This window comes from Lactuca serriola, chromosome 8 (genome assembly GCF_051521515.1).
Source record: "Lactuca serriola cultivar US96UC23 chromosome 8, Lser_US96UC23_V15, whole genome shotgun sequence".
Lineage (NCBI taxonomy): Eukaryota > Viridiplantae > Streptophyta > Magnoliopsida > Asterales > Asteraceae > Lactuca > Lactuca serriola.
The window spans coordinates 209,992,981-210,015,149 of NC_136415.1; the positions used below are offsets into that span (position 1 = coordinate 209,992,981).

General features: G+C 36.5%; 1 protein-coding gene across 1 annotated transcript; it reads right to left on the reverse strand.

Moving 5' to 3' along the window:
• Positions 1-923: 923 nt before the first annotated feature.
• Positions 924-21,244, reverse strand: LOC145067822 (serine/threonine-protein kinase CTR1-like). The gene is made up of 12 exons (XM_079014862.1): positions 20,894-21,244; positions 3,569-3,681; positions 3,333-3,496; positions 2,905-3,219; positions 2,736-2,776; positions 2,560-2,628; positions 2,350-2,450; positions 2,152-2,236; positions 1,971-2,069; positions 1,533-1,664; positions 1,349-1,443; positions 924-1,237 (listed from the first exon to the last, which is right to left on the reverse strand). Exons 1-12 carry the CDS (start codon positions 21,242-21,244, stop codon positions 1,150-1,152), a joined length of 1,653 nt encoding a protein of 550 aa, XP_078870988.1. The 3' UTR covers positions 924-1,149.
• Positions 21,245-22,169: the final 925 nt, after the last annotated feature.

Below are 22,169 nucleotides of genomic sequence, written 5' to 3' on the forward strand. Positions count from 1 at the left end.
GCAACAACACTTACAATAAGAAATCAGCATCAATTGCAGCAACAATTGCAGGAATCAGATTACACTGTAATGCTTGATTCCATTCCCTCTTTGATTACTGCATACCAAACACACTACCTTATTTAAAGTAACTATGACAAACTCATCACTTCACTCGGTAAAAATTGTACACAAAACCAAAAAGCTCTCTTACTTCATCTGAACTGTCTTCTAAATCAGACGCATCACTTCACTTGGCTTTCTTGGTGGCTGCAGCAGCACCATTCTTGGCAACAGCAGCTGGCTTTTTTGGCGCCTCCTAAATTACATAGAAGAATACTTAGAAAAGTGGAGAACAACATGTATCATGTAGAGAATGCTGCTAAAAAGTGACAAAATTAATGTGAAATTAGACAAACTGTATCCAAGTGCCAAGAGATTTACACTCTGACTCACTTCTTCATCTGATGAATCACTATCATCCGATGATTCAGATTCAAATTCAGATTCATCTGAACTACTTACAGGTTTACTAACAGTTTTTTTATTCGATCCAATTTTAGCTGTAGGAGCGGACTGTTTCTTAGGTTTAGGTTCCTGCAACATGTTAAAAAGGCTTGTAGAAGGGTGAAGAATAAAATAAACGAATTTTTTACAACATGTGATAATGACTTCATATTCAACTTCCCTTAGCTGATCAATGGCCTCTGAGATCTCTTCTTTTAAGTTCTAATTCAGACAAACATAATAGGAGAGAAAATAGACAACATTAAAAAAAATCTAAAAAAGTTAAAATTTTTAATAAAAACCTACCATTTATCACCCCAAGTTATGTTGTTGAACCAATTTAGAAACAAACATGCAGTTGTTAAAAATAAGTAACAATTAAATATTGTTGTTTCTCAAATGTAATGCATTACTAGGATTGAATTGTGAAGAAGTAATTAAGAAACTTATATGGATTACTTAGCTAGCTAGGTCCATAAACCTGAAGCTAGCCCTTTTAAGTTTTACATATTTTAGTTGATCCCTTGAGGATGTTTCGATTTATGATAGTTTATCTAGATGTTTATAGAACCATTTGCAGGTTCAGGTAGTTTGGTATATATGAAAATGTCAGAAAAAAAAAGAAAAATGAGAAGAGAAGAGAATGTAAATGTAGTCGTGAATTCATGGAGGTCCCATTTGTGCCGGAGACTTGAGCAACTTCTTTAAAGAGTTAACAATGCTCTTAAAAGTTGGGCGTTGAGCAGGATCACTGTGAAACACATGGAAAATTAATTAACCAGTTTAGAAAAAGTACAAGAGGAGCTGAGATAAAAAGATTGATAGATAGATAGATAGATGGCAAGTGTTTGTTAAATCTTACTCGGCCCAACATGATTCCATGAGTGAAGTTAATGCCGGAGGGGTGTTGATGGGTATCGTTAGTTTCCTGTTCTGGAAAGCCACTGCTCCCACAACCTGAATATAATTTAAGTAATTTAAAAAAGATTTTTTCCCTTATATGATAAATAAAAGGATTATTTTAATTTATTTATGATTAAGCTGACCTGGGCAGGGCTGAGTCCGTTCCATGGCTGCTGCATGGTGACGAGCTCCCACAAGATGACACCGAAACTGTAAACATCAGATTTTTCATTCGAGGGCTCACCACGCAGGAATTCAGGGGCCATCCATTCAGGCTGTCATCATTACATATATAGATATATATATAAAAAAAAAGAAACAGTTAATTACTTATACTAGTATATTATAGTTACATGTGCATATATGGTATATTTCAGACAGGACAAGAAACGACTAACAAACTGTAATTACAGAAGCTTACTATTCCTGCAACAGATTTTGATGATATGAAAGTATTTGCTTTAAATCTGGATAACCCAAAATCACAAACCTACAAATACGTACATTTATATATAACATGTGGGTCAAATACAGAAAACGGTTAGTTACAAATTAAGTACGTGTTGGATTAATGTAAGTACCTTGACAGTCCAGTTTTTATCGACCAATAAGTTTGGAGATTTGAGATCCCAGTGAACGATTGGAGGATTAAGACAATGAAGATAATTGATACCCTTTGCCTGCAACAACAAATAATAATTATTTTAATTATTGTTGAAATTCAAGATTCATAATAATAAAAATTTAGTGTAATTAACCAACCACATCCAAAGCCATGCGTATACGTCGCCTTTGATCCATAATTTCACCAGCTGTTGGTCGATGTATAAGACGAAATAGACTACCCCTGTAATTAATGTTTCATCATCAGTTATATATAACAAAAAGCAACTTTCCATGCATGATAATGATATTGATTGAGTTATACTGTATATAAAATGAAAAGGGAGGTTAGGCTACCTAGGTAAGTACTCTGTCACTATTGAAAAATGTGGGCGAACAGTCACTGCACCCATGAACAGAACCACATTCGGATGCCGCACTCGTTTCATAATTGAAACCTTACAACAAACCAATATTCAACACCAAATTTTGAATACAATTTTTTATATAAAAACATACATTATAAATATAGAAATAATGTTTGTTATAGTTATACTATATATATACCTCCCTCAGAAACTCCTTCAACTGATCATCTTGGAAGTCCTGGACAGTTAATACCTTAACTGCCACATCCTACACATACGTACAATAAAAAACAAAAGAGTTAAATTAATTAGATTCTGAAAATAATAGTATATAATCAATGATGCATTGTGTTTTGGTTATAGAAAAAGACCAACCGATCCATGCCACTCTGCTCGATGCACTGTCCCAAAAGAGCCTGAAACAACCAACATTACCCATGTATGTTAATGCTATATTTTATTAATTAAGTAGTTATAGTATATAATATAAATGATTTGGAGTTTGGAGTAGTAATTAAGGTAATGGTTAATGGCGAATGGTTACCAGCACCAATACGCTCCTTGATATGCAAGTCATCCCAAGCTATCTCCAGCCAGTCCATTGCAAGAGATGGCTCAAGGGTCAAGTACCTTGGAGCAGTCACAGGAAAACTATTGCTTCTAATTGTACTCTTGCCATGATCAATATCTGATAACTGCTCACTACTACTGTATTTCACTGCTTTTGGCGTTTCAATCATCTCACAAACTCTATAGTTTCTATCAATTGGGATTGGGACTGGGACTGGGACACATCTCATTTCCTTTGATTCTACTACACTGCTTTCTTCCTCACATACTCCCCCTCCTCCTTCAATGCCTGCATGCATTCATTTAATTACCACATTAATTCATCATATACATTATTTAGGGGGCCGGGACAGTTTTATGTATGTATGTATGTATATTAATTAACAATTAATAACCACGTACTCTTCACTTGAGAAATGGATGCTCGGTCCACATAAACTTGTTCAACTTCTTTCAAATGAGAGCTTTGAAATGGTGAAGGCACCGAAGAAAGTATATCTCCATTTATTGATGAATCCGGATTATACATGTTTCCTGGTTGCCCAATTAGATCCATTACATACTCCCTACATATAATTAAACAAAACATACATTAATAAAAATAAAATAAACAATGAAATTAGATATAAGAATTTGACCTTGTGGATTTATCGTTTTGAATTTTGACAAGGCATGAGGATTTATGATCTTCAACACAATACTTGCAGCCTTGAGCTATGTGACAAGGTAGTCCCACATAGTCTGCCAGTTTCTGCATATGCATCCATATATATTAATTTCCATCAATATATATAAGTAGCCAGCTCCATCATATAATATATATTGAATTTAAATCATATATATGTAGAAGTAGAATAGAAAAGAAACAAAGAAGAGGCGAGGAGAGGAGATGACCTAAAATCAGAATCTGCAATTGAAAAAGCATGACGAGAGGCGCTTGTTGTTCAGAACATGTTCATAGTTATAAACTCTGTAATGGAACTATAAATGGTGAAATGAGATCGAGAGGCACTTGTTCGGCCTTAAGATGTCAAGGATATCAGTTGCCTTCTCTAAGAAGTTGTTCCAAATCCACTCGTACCTCCTCCTCCGAGTTCTGTACCAGAATATACACACAGGCCATTGACTTGAAATTAGGTTTTTGCTCCCGTCGACAGTCATAGAGCGCCGGAATCTGATTGTCGTCGGAATGTTATATAAGGATTTCGCAAGGTTTAATAGTGAAGATGGGGTGAGAGAGCTACAAATGGTAATGGTGGATGAAGTGTTGGTCGATAAGGCATGTACATCGTCGGCGTGCGATGCCTAAAGATTCGGTGTGGGTTGGAGGTGGGTATGAGGCGGGGTTTTAGGGATTCGTTTAATCGAAGAGGATTTTAAGAATTTCAAAAATATGAAAATATCGATTGAGGTCAAAAATATGATTTCAGGAACCTCACAACTAAATATCGCATATCAGAATCCACACAATCTTTTGGGAAGTGAATGTGATGTTGCAGTGGTCTGTTAGAGATAGACAGAAAGGAGGGACATGGATGGAGGAAAAGGGTGGCCTGGTGGTTCTAGGCCAAAAAACCTTTGATCAATTTCATGGCCTGGTGACCAAAAAACCTTCGATTTCACTAAGAACCGGAACCCTAGTTCCAACAATAGTCGATTTTTGGTATTTGATTGAGAGAGAGAGAGAGAGAGAGAGAGAGAGGAACGATTGAAAGAAGGTAGAGGAGAGCTTGGCGGTGTTTTTAATTTTTTCAGAATTTCATTTCCCCCTTTCCCCCACTATTAAAGGATGGAACGCGCGTTCCATTAAAAAATATAAAGCGACATCCTTAGACGACGCGCATTTTATTATAGGTGCCCTCCGTGTTTTTTTAGACACTAATTTAAGGGCGCGCAATAATGCGTGTCTTCTATCCTAAAATTTTTTGAAGAGATGACATTTTTCTAATGTCACTCTCCTTTGCGTAACATAGATCAATGAGCGTCGTATTTTGCGCGTCGTAAAAGGCCTTTTTTCTTGTAGTGCTATTTTTCCCAAAAAGCATTGTAAACACTCGAAAGCTAAAAAGCAACGAAATTAACCTCGAAAATAAAGTGTTCAAGTATCTAAGTTGGGATACATCAAATATTAGATATCATGCCAAGGTTTCCAAGAACATAAAGAACGCTCAAAACCGGGTTATATTGAAGAAATTATAACCACTCGTATATTTACGACACGACGTTAAAACATTATTTGACATAAAAAGTAGAATCTCAATAAAATACATTTTAGCCTTAAGTATCTAAACCAAAGTCGTAGATCTCGTTGAAAGGTGAGCGTACATAAAAAGATCGCCCAAATTGGACCTCGTATGAAGAAGTTACGAATTTTCAAAGTTTCGTAACAATAGTAGAGGGTTAAAAACTCAGATTGAAGATCGAGTGTTATTTAGCTATCGCCTCCTAAACGGAAGTTGAAGATCTCCTCAGTGGTAATAAAACAATAAAAAGACAAACGAAAACCGACGTCGAATAAAGAACCTATGAATTTTTAACGAACTTTAGGAGGCCCGACCTATTAAAAATATATCATTAAAAATAAAGTCAAAACTAGCTGACGGAGTCTAAATGAAAGTTGTATAGCATAATCTCACCTACGCGTGGATATAAAGAACACGAAAAACGGAGCTCGTACGCAAAAGTTACGGAATTTAGAAGTCGGAAGCAGGGATTACGCCCCGCGTACTAGACCCAGAGTCGAGTCTCATCGGCCCGCCCAAGCTACGCTCGGCTAGACCCAGTAGTCCCATCGACCCGCCCAAGCTACGCTAGCTAGACCCGAGTCGTAAGCCATGACGCCATTTTACGCCCCGCGTACTCCGGAAGTACGCGCCGCGTACGGGGTTTTCCAGCCCTATAAATAGAAGGCATAAGCTTCGAGTTTAGGCACACCTTCACCATTTCTCAGCCATTCTCCCAGCTCCAGAGACCCTTTTCTTACCTTGGTTTCCGCACTCGAGCCCCCGACGAAAGATTTACGCTGCAGAGACCCCCGAAGAGCCCGACGACGCGACCATCCGCGATCGAAGTTCTGCTCAAACCTAGCCTCTCTCTTCAAACTTAACGAGTGAGTTCATACCCCTACTTTTCAATTCTTTTCATGTTTTAGGGGGGGAATACAAGTACATTAGGAGTCGAAGTATCGTTTTTATAAACATCTTTATGCTTAGAAGGCTATTATATCACCAAGTTATTCTTACTAAATGAAAACATACTTTTGAGAAGCTATAACGAACATAGCTAACAAGTTATTCATACATTTTACGTATACATCCTGACGAATGAAATACTTTCAAATGAAGTAAAGTCTTTTATCATCGTAAATCTGTTTATACCTAGTAATGTGAGACAGCTTCACGTACGTTCGAGTATGCATTATTAAGTCCTGTATTATATACCATAATCCCTTGTAGGGGGAGCGTGATACTTGTGTATAGATCTATACGGGATTGACAATCCCACACCTAAGCTGTTAGCTACAGCTAGGCCGGCAGGCCTGGGGTGACAAATGTCATAACAGTTCCAACGCCTGAAGAACGTTGTTACAGGCCATCATTGTCAATAGCATGGTTATAAAACTCACATAAAAGTATAAAAACAAGTTAGATTTACGAGACTCATACATGCATTTCAGTTTTCCATTTTATTGTTAATACAAATTTTATCACTATTATTCAAGCATGGAAAACACTAATGCACTCCAACACGGGAAACTTTTCAAATCATTTATAGAAAATATTGGATTTTCTGAAAACCTCGTTCATCGATTTACTATCAAAAAGGACATACTTTTCAATGCAAAACACTTATGAACTCACCAACTTAATTGTTGACACTTTTTCGAAACCACTTGTATTTCTCAGGGAATCAGTAATACAGGTAACCACCAGCTTTTGGAGAAGGAAACACTAAAGATGTTTTATTATTGAACATTTATCATCTCATTGTAATATTCTTTTGCTATTATGTATAACGCAACAACATACGTTTTCATTATATATGTGATGGTTGTGTTACTTTCTTTACAATATTCAATGGTTGTGATACTACGTGAAGTCATCCACCCCCGAATGTTTCCGCCATTCTGGTTTGGGGGTGTGACAGATTGGTATCAGAGACATTGTTTATAGTGAACTAAGTATATCGAACCACATACGATATACAAACTATAAATACAAAGGGGACCAAAAACCCTCTGATGAAATATTTTCATGAGCAAAATACTTTCTTTTAAAGATATACATTTTTAAAAGCATGCATTAATCTCGTATCATAACAAGTTTTACTAAAAAGTATTAAGGCAAGTTACGACACTACGATTGAGCCTCGGGGTATGTAATCAGGTCAAGAATAAATATAGCCTGATCAACTATATTTATCCTGGACTTGACCAATGTACGTCGAGGAATGGTCATAGTGGACAACAAGCCAAGAACTTACCAAATACAAATTAATTTAGTTTCGCCAAATTGAAATATTATAGGAATATCATTAAAAATAGTTGTACAAATTATAGTTAAAAATAGTAAGTCGTTAAATAAAATTTTCTTTTCTTATAAAGTTCTCATACATCCATCCTAGTACAGACAAATGGTCGGATTCCATTTACCAGGAGATCCCTACTACCCAAACCAAGGCAACGGCGGTTGGATAGAAGAAGACCCGGAGGAAGACCCAGAGGAAATCGAAGAAGAGGTCGAGGAAGAACCCGAAGGGGTGATTGAGGAAGAATTCGAAGTCGAAGTCGGAGAGGAATTCGAAGTCGACGAGGAGATCGTGGAAGTTTCTAGCGAGACAGACTCCGAGCCAGAAGTGTACGACCCTCCCATCCCTCATCCTCCCGAAATCAGACCATATCAACCGGGACCCATTTCCATGTGGGGAAGTCACCTCTACTACTGGAGCCGCCAACAAGGTGTACGCCCTCCTTTCGACATGTGCCGAGATTTTTACAATGTCAGTGGGGGAAGCTCAGCTGATCAAGCACTTCCTGTTCTTGTGAACGCTATAGCTACCCAGAACTACGAGACGGACAGGCAAGCAACCAGAGTTCGCGAGGTCAATGCTGCTACCCAAGGTAATGCCGCTGACATCCGCCGTTTGGAAGGACTACATGAGAATACCCAAATCTACACGGGGACGCTTCAGAATCAAATGATAATGGCTCTGGCAGAAATAAGAGAGATGAAGGAACAACAAGCAGATCTTGAGAGGCGACTGATGGGAGTCAAACGGTCGGATGCCGAGTCTAGCTCCAAACGCCGCAAGTAGAGCTTGTTCGATGCCCAACAATTTTGTTATAGATTAGGATTTCGGGTAAAAGTTTTTTTTTCCTTTATTTCCCTTGTTTTCCCTGTTGTATCCGTAATCGGAGATCTCTAGGAGGATCAAATTTTCCCGAATAAGATATGCAAAGTAACACACCTCAGGTGTGACCTATATGTATAAATATGAAGTATTTCTTATTATATACCTCTCAGAAATTTCGAGTTTTAAATTTCTATGCCTACCTTGAAACCATAAACTAAAGTCAAAACAAATTACAAGATGCAACTAACACACGATTGTCAAAACATTAGAAACTTATAGTATTCATTCTTATTTTTCTCTACCAGAACATGCCTCCTCGTAGATCAACACGCAGAAACTCAGCTTCAACACCACCTCCACCACCTCCTCCAATTATGGACACCGTTATGTTCCAGACTGCTGTAACCGCTGCTGTAACTGCAGCAATGGCACAAATGAGCAACAACGGATCGGGGGGAGGAACAAACAGTTTTACAAATGGCCAAGGTCAAGGCCGTTCAGGGGTATGCACTTACAAAGACTTCACCAACGGAAAACCTATTCCCTTTTACGGGACTGGGGGAGTATTGGCTCTATCTCAATGGATAGAGAAAACAGAAGCTGTATTCGAAATCTGTGCATGTCCTGAAGAAAGCAAAGTAAAGTTTGCCGCTTTTACTTTCTCCGAACGCGCCCTGACATGGTGGAACGGCCACGTCCAGACACTAACCCTGGTGGTGGCAAACTCCATGGGTTGGGAAAACCTGAAAAAAATGCTCCTTCGAGAATACTGCCCAAGAGGCGAGATTCAGAAGCTTGAACAGGAACTGTGGAACCTCTCGATGATAGGTTCGGATATAGCAGGTTACACCAACAGGTTCAGTGACTTAATAACGCTTTGCCCAGGCATGTTAACCCTGGAGAGCCAAAAGGTCGAGAGATACATCTGGGGACTATCACCCCAACTTCGTGGAAGTGTGCTAGCTTCCAGACCCTTGACTTTCGCCAGCGCCAAGGAACTAGCGCAATCACTTGTTGATCATGGCGTCTGTCAAGGAGTCGCGGCTATCATGGCTGAACCAACCAAAGGGAACAGCAACAATGAAATCAATGCCAACAACAACAAGAAGAAGAAACTTTGGAACAAAAGGAAGGGACAAACTTCGCAAGAACCTTCAAAGAAGCAAATGGTTGCGGTTCATGCTGCTACTACCCCCACCACAACTCTTGCTACCTCTGCGCCAACAAAACCATATGCGGGAATTCTGCCCAAGTGCAGCAAGTGCAACTACCTTCACCATGGTATTTGTCGCGAGATGCACTGCAAGAACTGCGACAGGAAAGGGCACACAACCCGTTTCTGTAAAGCACCGGCACGACCAATCACTCAAGTTTCTGGCACTGGAGTAAGTCGGGCGTGTTATGGGTGCGGAGAGACTGGACACTTCATGAGGGATTGTCCCAAGGAAAGAAATATTGGCAGTGTGGGGAGAGTGCTGGCAGTAGGACAGAGAGAAGCAATAGCGGACCCCACGGTGGTTACGGGTACGTTTCTACTCAACAACACTTATGCATGCATACTTTTTGACTGCGGTGCGGAGAGAAGTTTTGTGAGTCATAAATTCAAACACCTACTTAATCAAAAACCCCAACCACTCAATAAAATATTCACTGTAGAAATGGCAAACGGTAAAACAGAACATGCAAACGATTTGTACGTAGGGTGCACACTAAGTTTAAATGAGCGCTTGTTTCGAGTCGATCTTATGCCCATTGCCATAAGAAGTTTCGATGTCATCATTGGTATGGACTGGTTGAGCCTTCACCATGCCGATATCCTTTGCCACGAAAGGGCTGTTCGCCTAAATCTGCCAAACGGCGAATCTCTTGTCATTTATGGCGACAAACCTAGTTCAAGTTTACAAATCATTTCCTGTATTAAAGCACAAAAATATCTTCGTAAGGAATATCATGCCTTTCTAGCCCACGTAGTAGACAAGAAACGAGAATCGAAAAACATTAAAGATACTCCGGAAGTCTACAACTTCCCGGATATTTTCCCAGAAGATCTTCCAGGAATTCCACCGAAACGTCAAGTCGAGTTCAGAATCGACTTAATCCCCGGGGCTACCCCTGTAGCAAAGTCGCCGTACCGTTTAGCCCCAGCCGAGATGCAGGAACTATCCAGTCAATTAAACGAGCTGCTGAGCAAGGGATTCATCAGACCAAGCTTCTCACCATGGGGAGCGCCAGTCCTATTTGTGAAGAAGAAGGACGGATCCTTTCGCATGTGCATCGATTATCGGGAGCTAAACAAACTCACGATCAAGAACCGATATCCCTTACCGCGCATAGACGATCTATTCGACCAACTTCAGGGAGCAAGCTACTTCTCAAAGATCGATCTAAGATCTGGTTATCACCAACTGCGAGTACTGGAAGGAGACATCCCCAAAACGGCTTTCCGAACACGTTATGGTCACTACGAGTTTGTAGTAATGCCCTTCGGATTGACGAATGCTCCAGCAGTGTTCATGGACTTAATGAACCGAGTATGTCGTCCCTTCCTGGATAAATTCGTGATCGTATTCATAGATGATATACTCATCTATTCAAGAAGCCAGGAAGAACACAACAAACATCTCCGCCAAGTGCTGGAAACATTAAGGGCAGAGAAACTTTACGCAAAATTTTCCAAATGTGAATTTTGGATTCGGGAAGTGGATTTCCTAGGACATGTTGTAAGCAAAGAAGGAATACACGTGGACCCCTCCAAGATAAAGGCAATAGATATTTAGACTACTCCAAGAACCCCTACAGAAATCCGGAAATTTTTGGGAGTCGCCGGATATTACCGAAGGTTCATACCGAACTTTTCAAGGATTGCCAAGCCACTTACCACCCTAACCCAGAAAAATGCGACCTTCGACTGGGGAGAAAAACAAGACAACGCATTTCAGACACTAAAACGAGCCTTATGTAGTGCGCCCATCCTAACCTTGCCAGAAGGAACGGAGGACTTCGTGGTCTATTGTGATGCTTCAAACCAAGGACTTGGGTGTGTCTTAATGCAAAGAGGGAAGGTCATCGCCTACGCCTCAAGACAACTAAAGACGCACGAAGTGAACTACACAACGCATGATCTTGAGCTAGGAGCAGTCGTCTTCGCTCTGAAGATATGGAGACACTATCTCTACGGCACTAAATGTACCATCTTCACTGATCATAAAAGCCTCCAACATATCCTCAACCAGAAGGAACTCAACATGAGACAGAGGCGATGGGTAGAACTACTAAGTGATTACGAGTGCGAAATCCGATATCACCCCGGAAAGGCTAATGTAGTGGCTGATGCACTCAGTCGGAAGGAGTACTCAGGACGCCAAGTGAAATCCCTAACTATGACAATCCATTCACACTTGTTCACGCAAATCAAGGAAGCCCAAATAGAAGCCTTGAAATCCGAAAATGTGACAGGAGAAGCCCTAAGAGGAATGGATAAGAACCTTGAGACCAAGAACAACGGAATTCGTTATTTCATGGATCGAATTTGGATACCGAAGTTTGGTGGATTCAGAGAAATCGTTATGGACGAAGCCTATAAAACACGATACTCCATACATCCCGGCTCCGATAAGATGTATCTCGATCTCAAGAAGTTGTACTGGTGGCAAAACATGAAAGCCGAAATTGCTACCTACGTAAGCAAATGCCTGACATGTGCCAAAGTCAAGGTGGAATATCAGAAGCCCTCGGGTTTATTACAACAACCAGAAATACCCGAATGGAAGTGGGAGCGGATAACCATGGATTTCATAACAAAGTTACCCAAGACAACAAGCGGACTCGACACCATTTGGGTAATTGTCGACAGGTTAACTAAGTCAGCACATTTCCTACCGATCAAAGAGACGGATAAATTGGAGAAGTTAACAAGGACATACCTCAGAGAAATTGTACGACTGCATGGTGTGCCCATATCCATTATCTCGGACCGAGATAGTAGATTCACCTCAAGGTTCTGGCAGTCGTTACAAAAAGCTTTGGGGACAAGACTAGACATGAGTACCGCTTATCACCCACAAACCGACGGCCAGAGCGAGAGAACTATACAAACCCTAGAAGACATGCTGAGAGCTTGCGTAATCGATTTTGGCAAAGCATGGGACACACATCTACCATTGGTCGAGTTCTCGTACAACAATAGCTACCACACCAGTATCAAGGCTGCCCCGTTCGAAGCCCTCTATGGCCGCAAATGCAGGTCACCTTTGTGCTGGGCCGAAGTGGGGGACACGCAACTAGCAAAAGGACAAGCAACTGACAACACGCTCACTGGACCAGAAATCATAAGGGAGACTACGGAGAAGATTGTTCAAATTCGAGAACATCTATAAGCATCAAGGGATAGACAAAAGAGTTACGCAGATAAGAGACGCAAACCCTTGGAATTCCAAGTTGGAGACCATGTCCTACTCAAAGTCTCACCTTGGAAAGGTTTAATACGCTTCGGAAAACGTGGGAAACTGAACCCTAGATACATCGGACCATTCGAGATCCTTGCCAGGATCGGTCCAGTGGCCTACAAACTTAGACTACCTCAGGAGCTCCACAACGTACACCCTACCTTTCACATATTGAATCTGAAGAAGTGCTTATCCGACGAGACCCTTGTCGTCCCTCTAGACGAAATTGCAATAAATGAAAACCTTCAATTTGTGGAGGAACCAGTAGAGATCATGGATCGGGAAATAAAAAGGACTAAACAAAGCCGCATACCCATTGTAAAGGTCCGCTGGAACGCCAAACGGGGACCTGAATACACCTGGGAACGCGAGGATCAGATGAAACAAAAATACCCGCATCTTTTTCCTAAAACTGTAAACTCTATCTTAGATTAAATTTCGGGACGAAATTCCCTTAACAGGGGGATGATGTGACAACCCTATTTTTCCCAAAAAGCATTGTAAACACTCGAAAGCTAAAAAGCAACGAAATTAACCTCGAAAATAAAGTGTTCAAGTATCTAATTTGGGATACATCAAATATTAGATATCATGCCAAGGTTTCCAAGAACATAAAGAACGCTCAAAACCGGGTTATATTGAAGAAATTATAACCACTCGTATATTTACGACACGACGTTAAAACATTATTTGACATAAAAAGTAGAATCTCAATAAAATACATTTTAGCCTTAAGTATCTAAACCAAAGTCGTAGATCTCGTTGAAAGGTGAGCGTACATAAAAAGATCGCCCAAATTGGACCTCGTATGAAGAAGTTACGAATTTTCAAAGTTTCGTAACAGTAGTAGAGGGTTAAAAACTCAGATTGAAGATCGAGTGTTATTTAGCTATCGCCACCTAAACGGAAGTTGAAGATCTCCTCAGTGGTAATAAAACAATAAAAAGACAAACGAAAACCGACGTCGAATAAAGAACCTATGAATTTTTAACGAACTTTAGGAGGCCCGGCCTATTAAAAATATATCATTAAAAATAAATTCAAAACTAGCCGACGGAGTCTAAATGAAAGTTGTAGAGCATAATCTCACCTACGCGTGGATATAAAGAACGCGAAAAATGGAGCTCGTACGCGAAAGTTACGGAATTTAGAAGTCGGAAGCAGGGATTACGCCCCGCGTACTCTGGGAGTACGCCCCGCGTACTAGACCCAGAGTCGAGTCTCATCGGCCCGCCCAAGCTACGCTCGGCTAGACCCAGTAGTCCCATCGACCCGCCCAAGCTACGCTAGCTAGACCCGAGTCGTAAGCCATGACGCCATTTTACGCCCCGCGTACTCCGGAAGTACGCGCCGCGTACGGGGTTTTCCAGCCCTATAAATAGAAGGCATAAGCTTTGAGTTTAGGCACACCTTCACCATTTCTCAGCCATTCTCCCAGCTCCAGAGACCCTTTTCTTACCTTGGTTTCCGCACTCGAGCCCCCGACGAAAGATTTACGCTGCAGAGCCCCCGAAGAGCCCGACGACGCGACCATCCGCGATCGAAGTTCTGCTCAAACCTAGCCTCTCTCTTCAAACTTAATGAGTGAGTTCATACCCCTACTTTTCAATTCTTTTCATGTTTTAGGGGGGGAAAATACAAGTACATTAGGAGTCGAAGTATCGTTTTTATAAACATCTTTATGCTTAGAAGGCTATTATATCACCAAGTTATTCTTACTAAATGAAAACATACTTTTGAGAAGCTATAACGAACATAGATAACAAGTTATTCATACATTTTACGTATACATCCTGACAAATGAAATACTTTCAAATGAAGTAAAGTCTTTTATCATCGTAAATCTGTTTATACCTAGTAATGTGAGACAGCTTCACGTACGTTCGAGTATGCATTATTAAGTCTTGTATTATATACCATAATCCCTTGTAGGGGGAGCGTGATACTTGTGTATAGATCTATACGGGATTGACAATCCCACACCTAAGCTGTTAGCTACAGCTAGGCCGGCAGGCCTGGGGTGACAAATGTCATAACAGTTCCAACGCCTGAAGAACGTTGTTACAGGCCATCATTGTCAATAGCATGGTTATAAAACTCACATAAAAGTATAAAAACAAGTTAGATTTACGAGACTCATACATGCATTTCAGTTTTCCATTTTATTGTTAATACAAATTTTATCACTATTATTCAAGCATGGAAAACACTAATGCACTCCAACACGGGAAACTTTTCAAATCATTTATAGAAAATATTGGATTTTCTGAAAACCTCGTTCATCGATTTACTATCAAAAAGGACATACTTTTCAATGCAAAACACTTATGAACTCACCAACTTAATTGTTGACACTTTTTCGAAACCACTTGTATTTCTCAGGGAATCAGTAATACAGGTAACCACCAGCTTTTGGAGAAGGAAACACTAAAGATGTTTTATTATTGAACATTTATCATCTCATTGTAATATTCTTTTTCTATTATGTATAACGCAACAACATACGTTTTCATTATATATGTGATGGTTGTGTTACTTTCTTTACAATATTCAATGGTTGTGATACTATGTGAAGTCATCCACCCCCGAATGTTTCCGCCATTCTGGTTTGGGGGTGTGACAGATTGGTATCAGAGACATTGTTTATAGTGAACTAAGTATATCGAACCACATACGATATACAAACTATAAATTGTTTTATGTATATAAAAAAAAATTTTTGTAAACATGTTTTATGTTATTGTACCCCCAACATAAATATTGTACCATGTTTTTTAATGTACAAGATATAATAACTACATAGAATATATATTGATAATGTTTGTATCCCGATATCAAAATTCCTGGCACCGCCACTGCTTATCATGGAGGTTTTCTTAATCCATGTTATCTTAAAAAAATGTGTTATGCTTAAGATCCACTTGTGGATATAGAGCAAACATCTCAAAGTTGGAATCGTCATTATAATATATAAATACAAGGTGTACTTTTATATCAAAATTAAGATGATGTTTGTGTTTAGTAAGAACTAGTAGGTGCATAGTGATATTCTTAATCTTGTATGAATGAGATATACTTAATCATGAAAAATTACATTCTGACTATGCAAGGTCGTTTTCACCTTAACTTGGAAAGTATTTCTAAAATGAAAGACTTAGGATTAACAAGATGCATTATTAGAATATAAAATATATAGAGATATATAAAGATGAATGTTAAAAGTTTTAAATTCTTTTGCATGAATTAACAATATCTTGAAAGAGGTCAAGATACCATATTCTTTTTGAGGATTCTTGGTATTGTCACACGACACCATTTTGAGTCTATCTCAAAAGGACCTAACATAGGGTTGAGCTAGATGAAACGATTTATATTCTATTTGTTTGGAAAATGAATCCATCATTTATGTCATATTATGTACAAGATTGGATATATGATTACGCTATGAACATATCATAAGATACTAATTGAATACATCGTTAACTCACTAGCTAGTGACTATAAGAACATTCTAGGAGCACTGAAGAAGAACTGAGAGAATGTACATGAGATAATCATTTTAGAAGAAGATTTTTATGTAAAGAGGTACATAAATTGTTGAAGATTATACTTGCATACTAAGGCAAACCAGTTTCTTTTTCTTAAGAGCTTAAAAGATTCTTTTACAAGAAGAATACCATCTTCTTATAAAGTTGATTTATTGTTGGTGGATATCTCTAGAGAACTTCTACCTTGAATTTCTATGTCACACTTCATCAACTTTCAATCTCCCATGAGAATCAAATTCTTCAAAGGTTGTAACACTTTTTTTTCTATGATTGTTTTTATCTTCTAAGTCTTGCAAAATGATCTTTGAATAAAATTAGTTTTATTTTGTTCAAATCTAAAGTCTTCCATTGCTATGTTTATGTTTTGAAACAATTTTTGAATAAAATACCAACACTTTTTAGTATTCATGTTTTGGGAGGGGGTTTATGTACCCATAGGCGTCAAGGGTCACCCATTTTTTATTCATCACATGTTGTTCAAGAAGGTTGTTGTCGATCTATGGTCTAATGTTGATTAAATTTACTTTTATTTAGGCGACTACAAGCTCTACTTTGATAAGGGAGTACTATGATTGATAACGAGTTACAATTTGGTGACTATTTTTCAGCACGTTTTGACGGCAATGTTGTTCCAAAACTGAGTGTTTCCTTTTGTCCTTGCAGTTGACATGGTGAAAGTTAGTGACTTAGAGGACATCTTTAATAACTCACTTGATGAGTTATCCAACAAATATTTCATACATGTATCCTTATTCTATATGTTGAGAAGGGGTTATTTGGCAGATACCTGTCAACTCATGAAGGACAAATTTCCTTACACTCGTATTCGGTTTGCTCACTTACCATTTATTTTACTTTAAGGTAGATGCAATTTATTATATTTTTTGTCTGATTCATCAATCTATTTTCTGCCATAAATACTCATGCATACGATAATTTGAGATTGCATGTTCAAACAAATGTTGATTGTATTTAACAAAATTAAGCAACATATTCACTACACCCATCCAAGAGCATGATACATACATACATATATCATGTAGGGATTTATGTATGCTTTTAAGGTAAAATATTATTTATTTTGAATTAATATTGTTTTAGTATAATTATCTTTGGTAATACTTTGACATATTAATTTGATAGATTTGGATCATGGACATTTTCGTGATGTAGGAAATTTGGTAATATTGTTTCTAGGTATGTGTAACCCCAATTTTAATACAATTTCTTCTTCCGTTTTGATGTTTTGATTGTGATTCTACTTTTAATTATAATGTTTCATTTTGATCATATTAGATTCCGAGCTTTTAATTAAAATAGAAAGATTGTAAAAATTAATATATGTGATTTTTGGCATATTTACAGAAATTATGTAATTGGAGAGCTAATAAAAACAGCCACCTTTGACAAGGTTGTAAAAGTACTCAAAAACAAAAATAAGGGAATTTTATTTATTAGGATTGAGGAAAAATAGTGGAATTTGTTGATTTGGAATGTTTGATTTTTAGGTTTAATGGTTTGTCATTTAATCTTAGTTTTAATTGTTGAAATTTATACATGTTCATTATTAAACATTCATACATGATTTGTTTAATTTTAAAGAATAATTGTTTTGTTCAATATTAAATATGTATGCATATGACTAATTCTGAGGTTTTTAGAGATAATATTCATCCATAAACACATATTCATCTATAAACATATGTTTACAGATTAACATAATAAAATACATATAATTGATATTCATTTTTTATCATAAACTTTATACATGTTCAATTATAAAAATTCAAGAATATTAAGCATCAATATTCACGTATGAACATTAATCGTCATTGTTAACCTATGAACAATATTCATATAAGATCATAACATTCTTACATGTTCAATTATGAACATTTATGAATGTTCATATGTTTAGATGAACATTAATCATCATTGTTCACCAATGAACATTAAAGCGTAATTAGATTTTTGATGGTCATTTTTTTTTATTGATTCATGCTATTAGAATTCTTATATATATATATATATATATATATATATATATATATATATATATATATATATATATATATATAGGATGAGGTTCAATAGAGAACCATAATTAACCAAGGAACCAAAGAACCAATCTTTTTTTCAACTTTTAGAATTTATTTTTTATCAAAAAAAAAAAACTAAAAATACAGAAATTCATAACTTTTTATCCTTTTTCCAATGATATAAAACTCAATTTTTTTTTACGTCAAATTCACAATGTGAATCTTCGAAAATTCACAACGTGAATCTGGATTCACCGAAAAATATTTTTCACATTCACAATGTTAACATACGAATTTAGATATTTTTAGATTTTTTTTCGATAAAGAATAAGCTCTAGAAATTGAAAAAAAGATTTGGTTCCTTGAAGAACCCATAATTATGGTTCTCTATTGAACTTTTCCCTATATATATATATATATATATATATATATATATATATATATATATATATATATATATATATATATATATATATATATATATATATATATATATATATATATGATGAGGTTCAATAGAGAACCATAATTAACCAAGGAACCAAGGAACCAATCTTTTTTTCAACTTTTAGAATTTATTTTTTATCAAAAAAAAAAAAACTAAAAATACAGAAATTCATAACTTTTTATCCTTTTTCCAATGATATAAAACTCAATTTTTTTTTACGTCAAATTCACAATGTGAATCTTCGAAAATTCACAACGTGAATCTGGATTCACCGAAAAATATTTTTCACATTCACAATGTTAACATACGAATTTAGATATTTTTAGATTTTTTTTCAATAAAGAATAAGCTCTAGAAATTGAAAAAAAGATTTGGTTCCTTGAAGAACCCATAATTATGGTTCTCTATTGAACTTTTCCCTATATATATATATATATATATATATATATATATATATATATATATATATATATATATATATATATATATAAAAGGAGGACACATTTTAGGAATAGTAAACTTACGTGGCTTTTGGCAAGAATGCTCCCCTGTTTATGTGTTTGTGTTTAAATCCGTTTTAGGTCATTTTATGTCAGTACCCATATTTTGTGCGGATACGTATTGGGAATAGTTCCGATTTCCCGATCATTTTGTGTTCTAATCCGTCTTAAGGTGCAATTTTTGTTTTTTAAAACAAATATATATATAAAAAAACAAACTTTTTACATCCTATAGTGAAAATGAATATGTAAAAAATAGGAATTTAATTTTTTTAAAAGTCATTCTTAAAATGTAAAGTTATTTTATTCATATTTCAATTTTGCTGAAAAACCTATTGCATCCGACTCCCGCAACGCAGGGTTCCCCACCTAGTTTTTATTATGATTGATACTTGAATTTTCTATTCCTATTTTGTTGAGTTTGATTTGCTACACTTAGGAATACCATTAACAAACTATTATTTCATTTTGTTTAAATTAAATTATTATTTTACCATCATACATTTTTTGTCCTTGATCTAATGGTCAAAACATTGGTTCTATGGTTTTACAAACAAATTTAGTTCTATATTAAACCCACCTCATAGATAACTCTCCTTAATCGACATTATCAACATAAGTCACCCTTCCATCCACATACTTTCTTCCAAACTTGTTGGTGAAGAACCCACCATGATTGATTCTCATTGTAAAGATTCCAAGAAAGCCCTCTACGCAATATATTGTTTGATCAAAATGGTTAAAAGAAGTTCAAATACATCAATATTTATGCTTTAACTTAAAATCTGATACTTACTATACATCTCCTTCATATCCATACTTGTCTCTTTGATATGTATGCTCCATGATTTACTTTCTAGCCTAATTTATATATAGTTTTTATTTTTTTATGTCTTAATAAATTATGGCCCTTCTGAAAAAAATATGTTGAAAATGATTTAAAAGGACAAGAGTATTTAATTTATGATTTTGCACTAATAAAGTTGATGACTTTTCATAAACATTAAACGGAAGACACCCCCACTTACTTGCTAGACCTTTTTCCTTTTTTTAAATCTCTATCATTGATAGTGAGTGGCATTGAACAATGAACACCATTCGTATTTCAGCAATGATGATTTTTCTCTTATTTCTTAAAAACTTATTATAAATATCAAAAAGAATGATATTTGAGTGGTTTTCCACTTTTCCTTGATGTAATATAAATATTATTAAAAAATTAATGACGGATTAAAAAGGGAAGAAAGAATAAATGACTAAAATGAATGATAATAACATAATTAAGATTTAAAAGTAACAAAGTAATAATGTCCAATTAATGTCATCTACTTTTTTCAACTCGGGACGACTCGGACTGAGTCAAGTTACAACTCATCTTCGCCAATCACCCAAACAAAAAACAATCACACACAACACAGGTGAAAAGTATTTGAAACTAATCCTAACTACTTCTACTCTGGAAAAAATTTAGAATAGTAGTTAGATTATCAAACTCAAACCGAGTTGACTCAGTTACTAACTCGCTACGTATATTTCAGTTTTACATTCTAATACACTGATCCATGGAGGAGCGGCTTAGATTCACCTACGTAATCCACGTGGCAGCACCTCTGAAAATCCTCGAGATTTACGTGACGGCTCGGTTTTTTGTTGTTACCGAGTTCCGGTCGAGATATGAACCGGAGGATCTCTTCGAACTCCGATTCTTCACACGGAATCGTCAACGGACCGATGTTCGTGAAACCGTATTCTTCTTCGGCATCCATCAGAAGCTTTTGGAAAATCGGATGATTCAAGTACGTCGCTCGCACGATAAACCTTCTGCAATTGATTCCGACGCAGATCGCTACGTGTCCAGCCGGCACATCACTTGCGATGCACCGCCGTGAAGATGAAGAGGATCGACGGCGCCAACGGCGGAGCATCTGTCGGACTCTGACAATGTGGTGGATCCTGCTTGACTTCTCGATCGCCGGTGACATCTTGACGTCGGAGTCGGAGGGAGCGTTTCGTTTTTTGGGTGTAGTTGTGTATGAGTTTTCTGTTTGGGTTTCCGTTAAAAAAAGAGAAGTTGGTTTTATAGGGGTAGTAATTGGTGAATTGACGATATTGCCCCTAGGGTACACGATATTTACATGGATTAATGGATTATGTTGTTCGCCATGTGCGGAAGGGTACTGGACTACAGCCCTACAAATCCTGGTCCCGTTGATTATTTGGTTTTTCAGTTTAAATGCATAAAGTTTGAATTTGAATAAAAATTCTGGATTTAAGTTTAAATTTATTAATGTAGCATTACATATTTTTACAAATATATATAATCATAGGGATTCTTTCAAGGGATATTGTAAAAAAAAAATAACTTTTATTTTTATAACTTAAATTTTTTTTACGGTTTTTTACTAGTAATTACTATATTCAAATTTCTAATTTTATCATCTTTAGATTTTATTTAGGTTTTCGAGGCTTTTTTTTTTAAATGAAATTCATAAAAAAAAAACAAATCATTACATTTGCAATTTTTCTATGTTTTGCAGATTTATACTAGGTATTTTTTTTTTTGAATTACCTCATAATTTTTATGTAACTTGTTCTTCAATGTTTTACATTTTTTTTTTGCCGATTCACATTGTATGTGAATTTTTTTGTTGACGTGACATACCATATTTTTCTTTAAAATAGATTTGACAGATTATGTTACGTCTTATGAAGCGAAATAAAAGATTGGTGAGAAGGATAAACAAACTCGAAATCATCGGCATGTATGTTACTGGTGAACCAAATATAGTTTATATAATTAATGCTCCTTTAATTACAATATATATATATATATATATATATATATATATATATATATATATATATATATATATATATATATATATATATATATATATAAAAGTTCAA

Excerpts from the sequence above, each read along its gene's own strand:
- LOC145067822 (XM_079014862.1), bottom strand. The coding sequence starts at position 21,244 with ATGTCACCGGCGATCGAGAAGTCAAGCAGGATCCACCACATTGTCAGA. Across the intron at positions 3,220-3,332 it reads ATCCATTTCTCAAGTGAAGA|GCATTGAAGGAGGAGGGGGA; the intron begins GTACGTGGTTAT and ends GAATGCATGCAG. Across the intron at positions 2,777-2,904 it reads CAAGGAGCGTATTGGTGCTG|GCTCTTTTGGGACAGTGCAT; the intron begins GTAACCATTCGC and ends TGGTTGTTTCAG.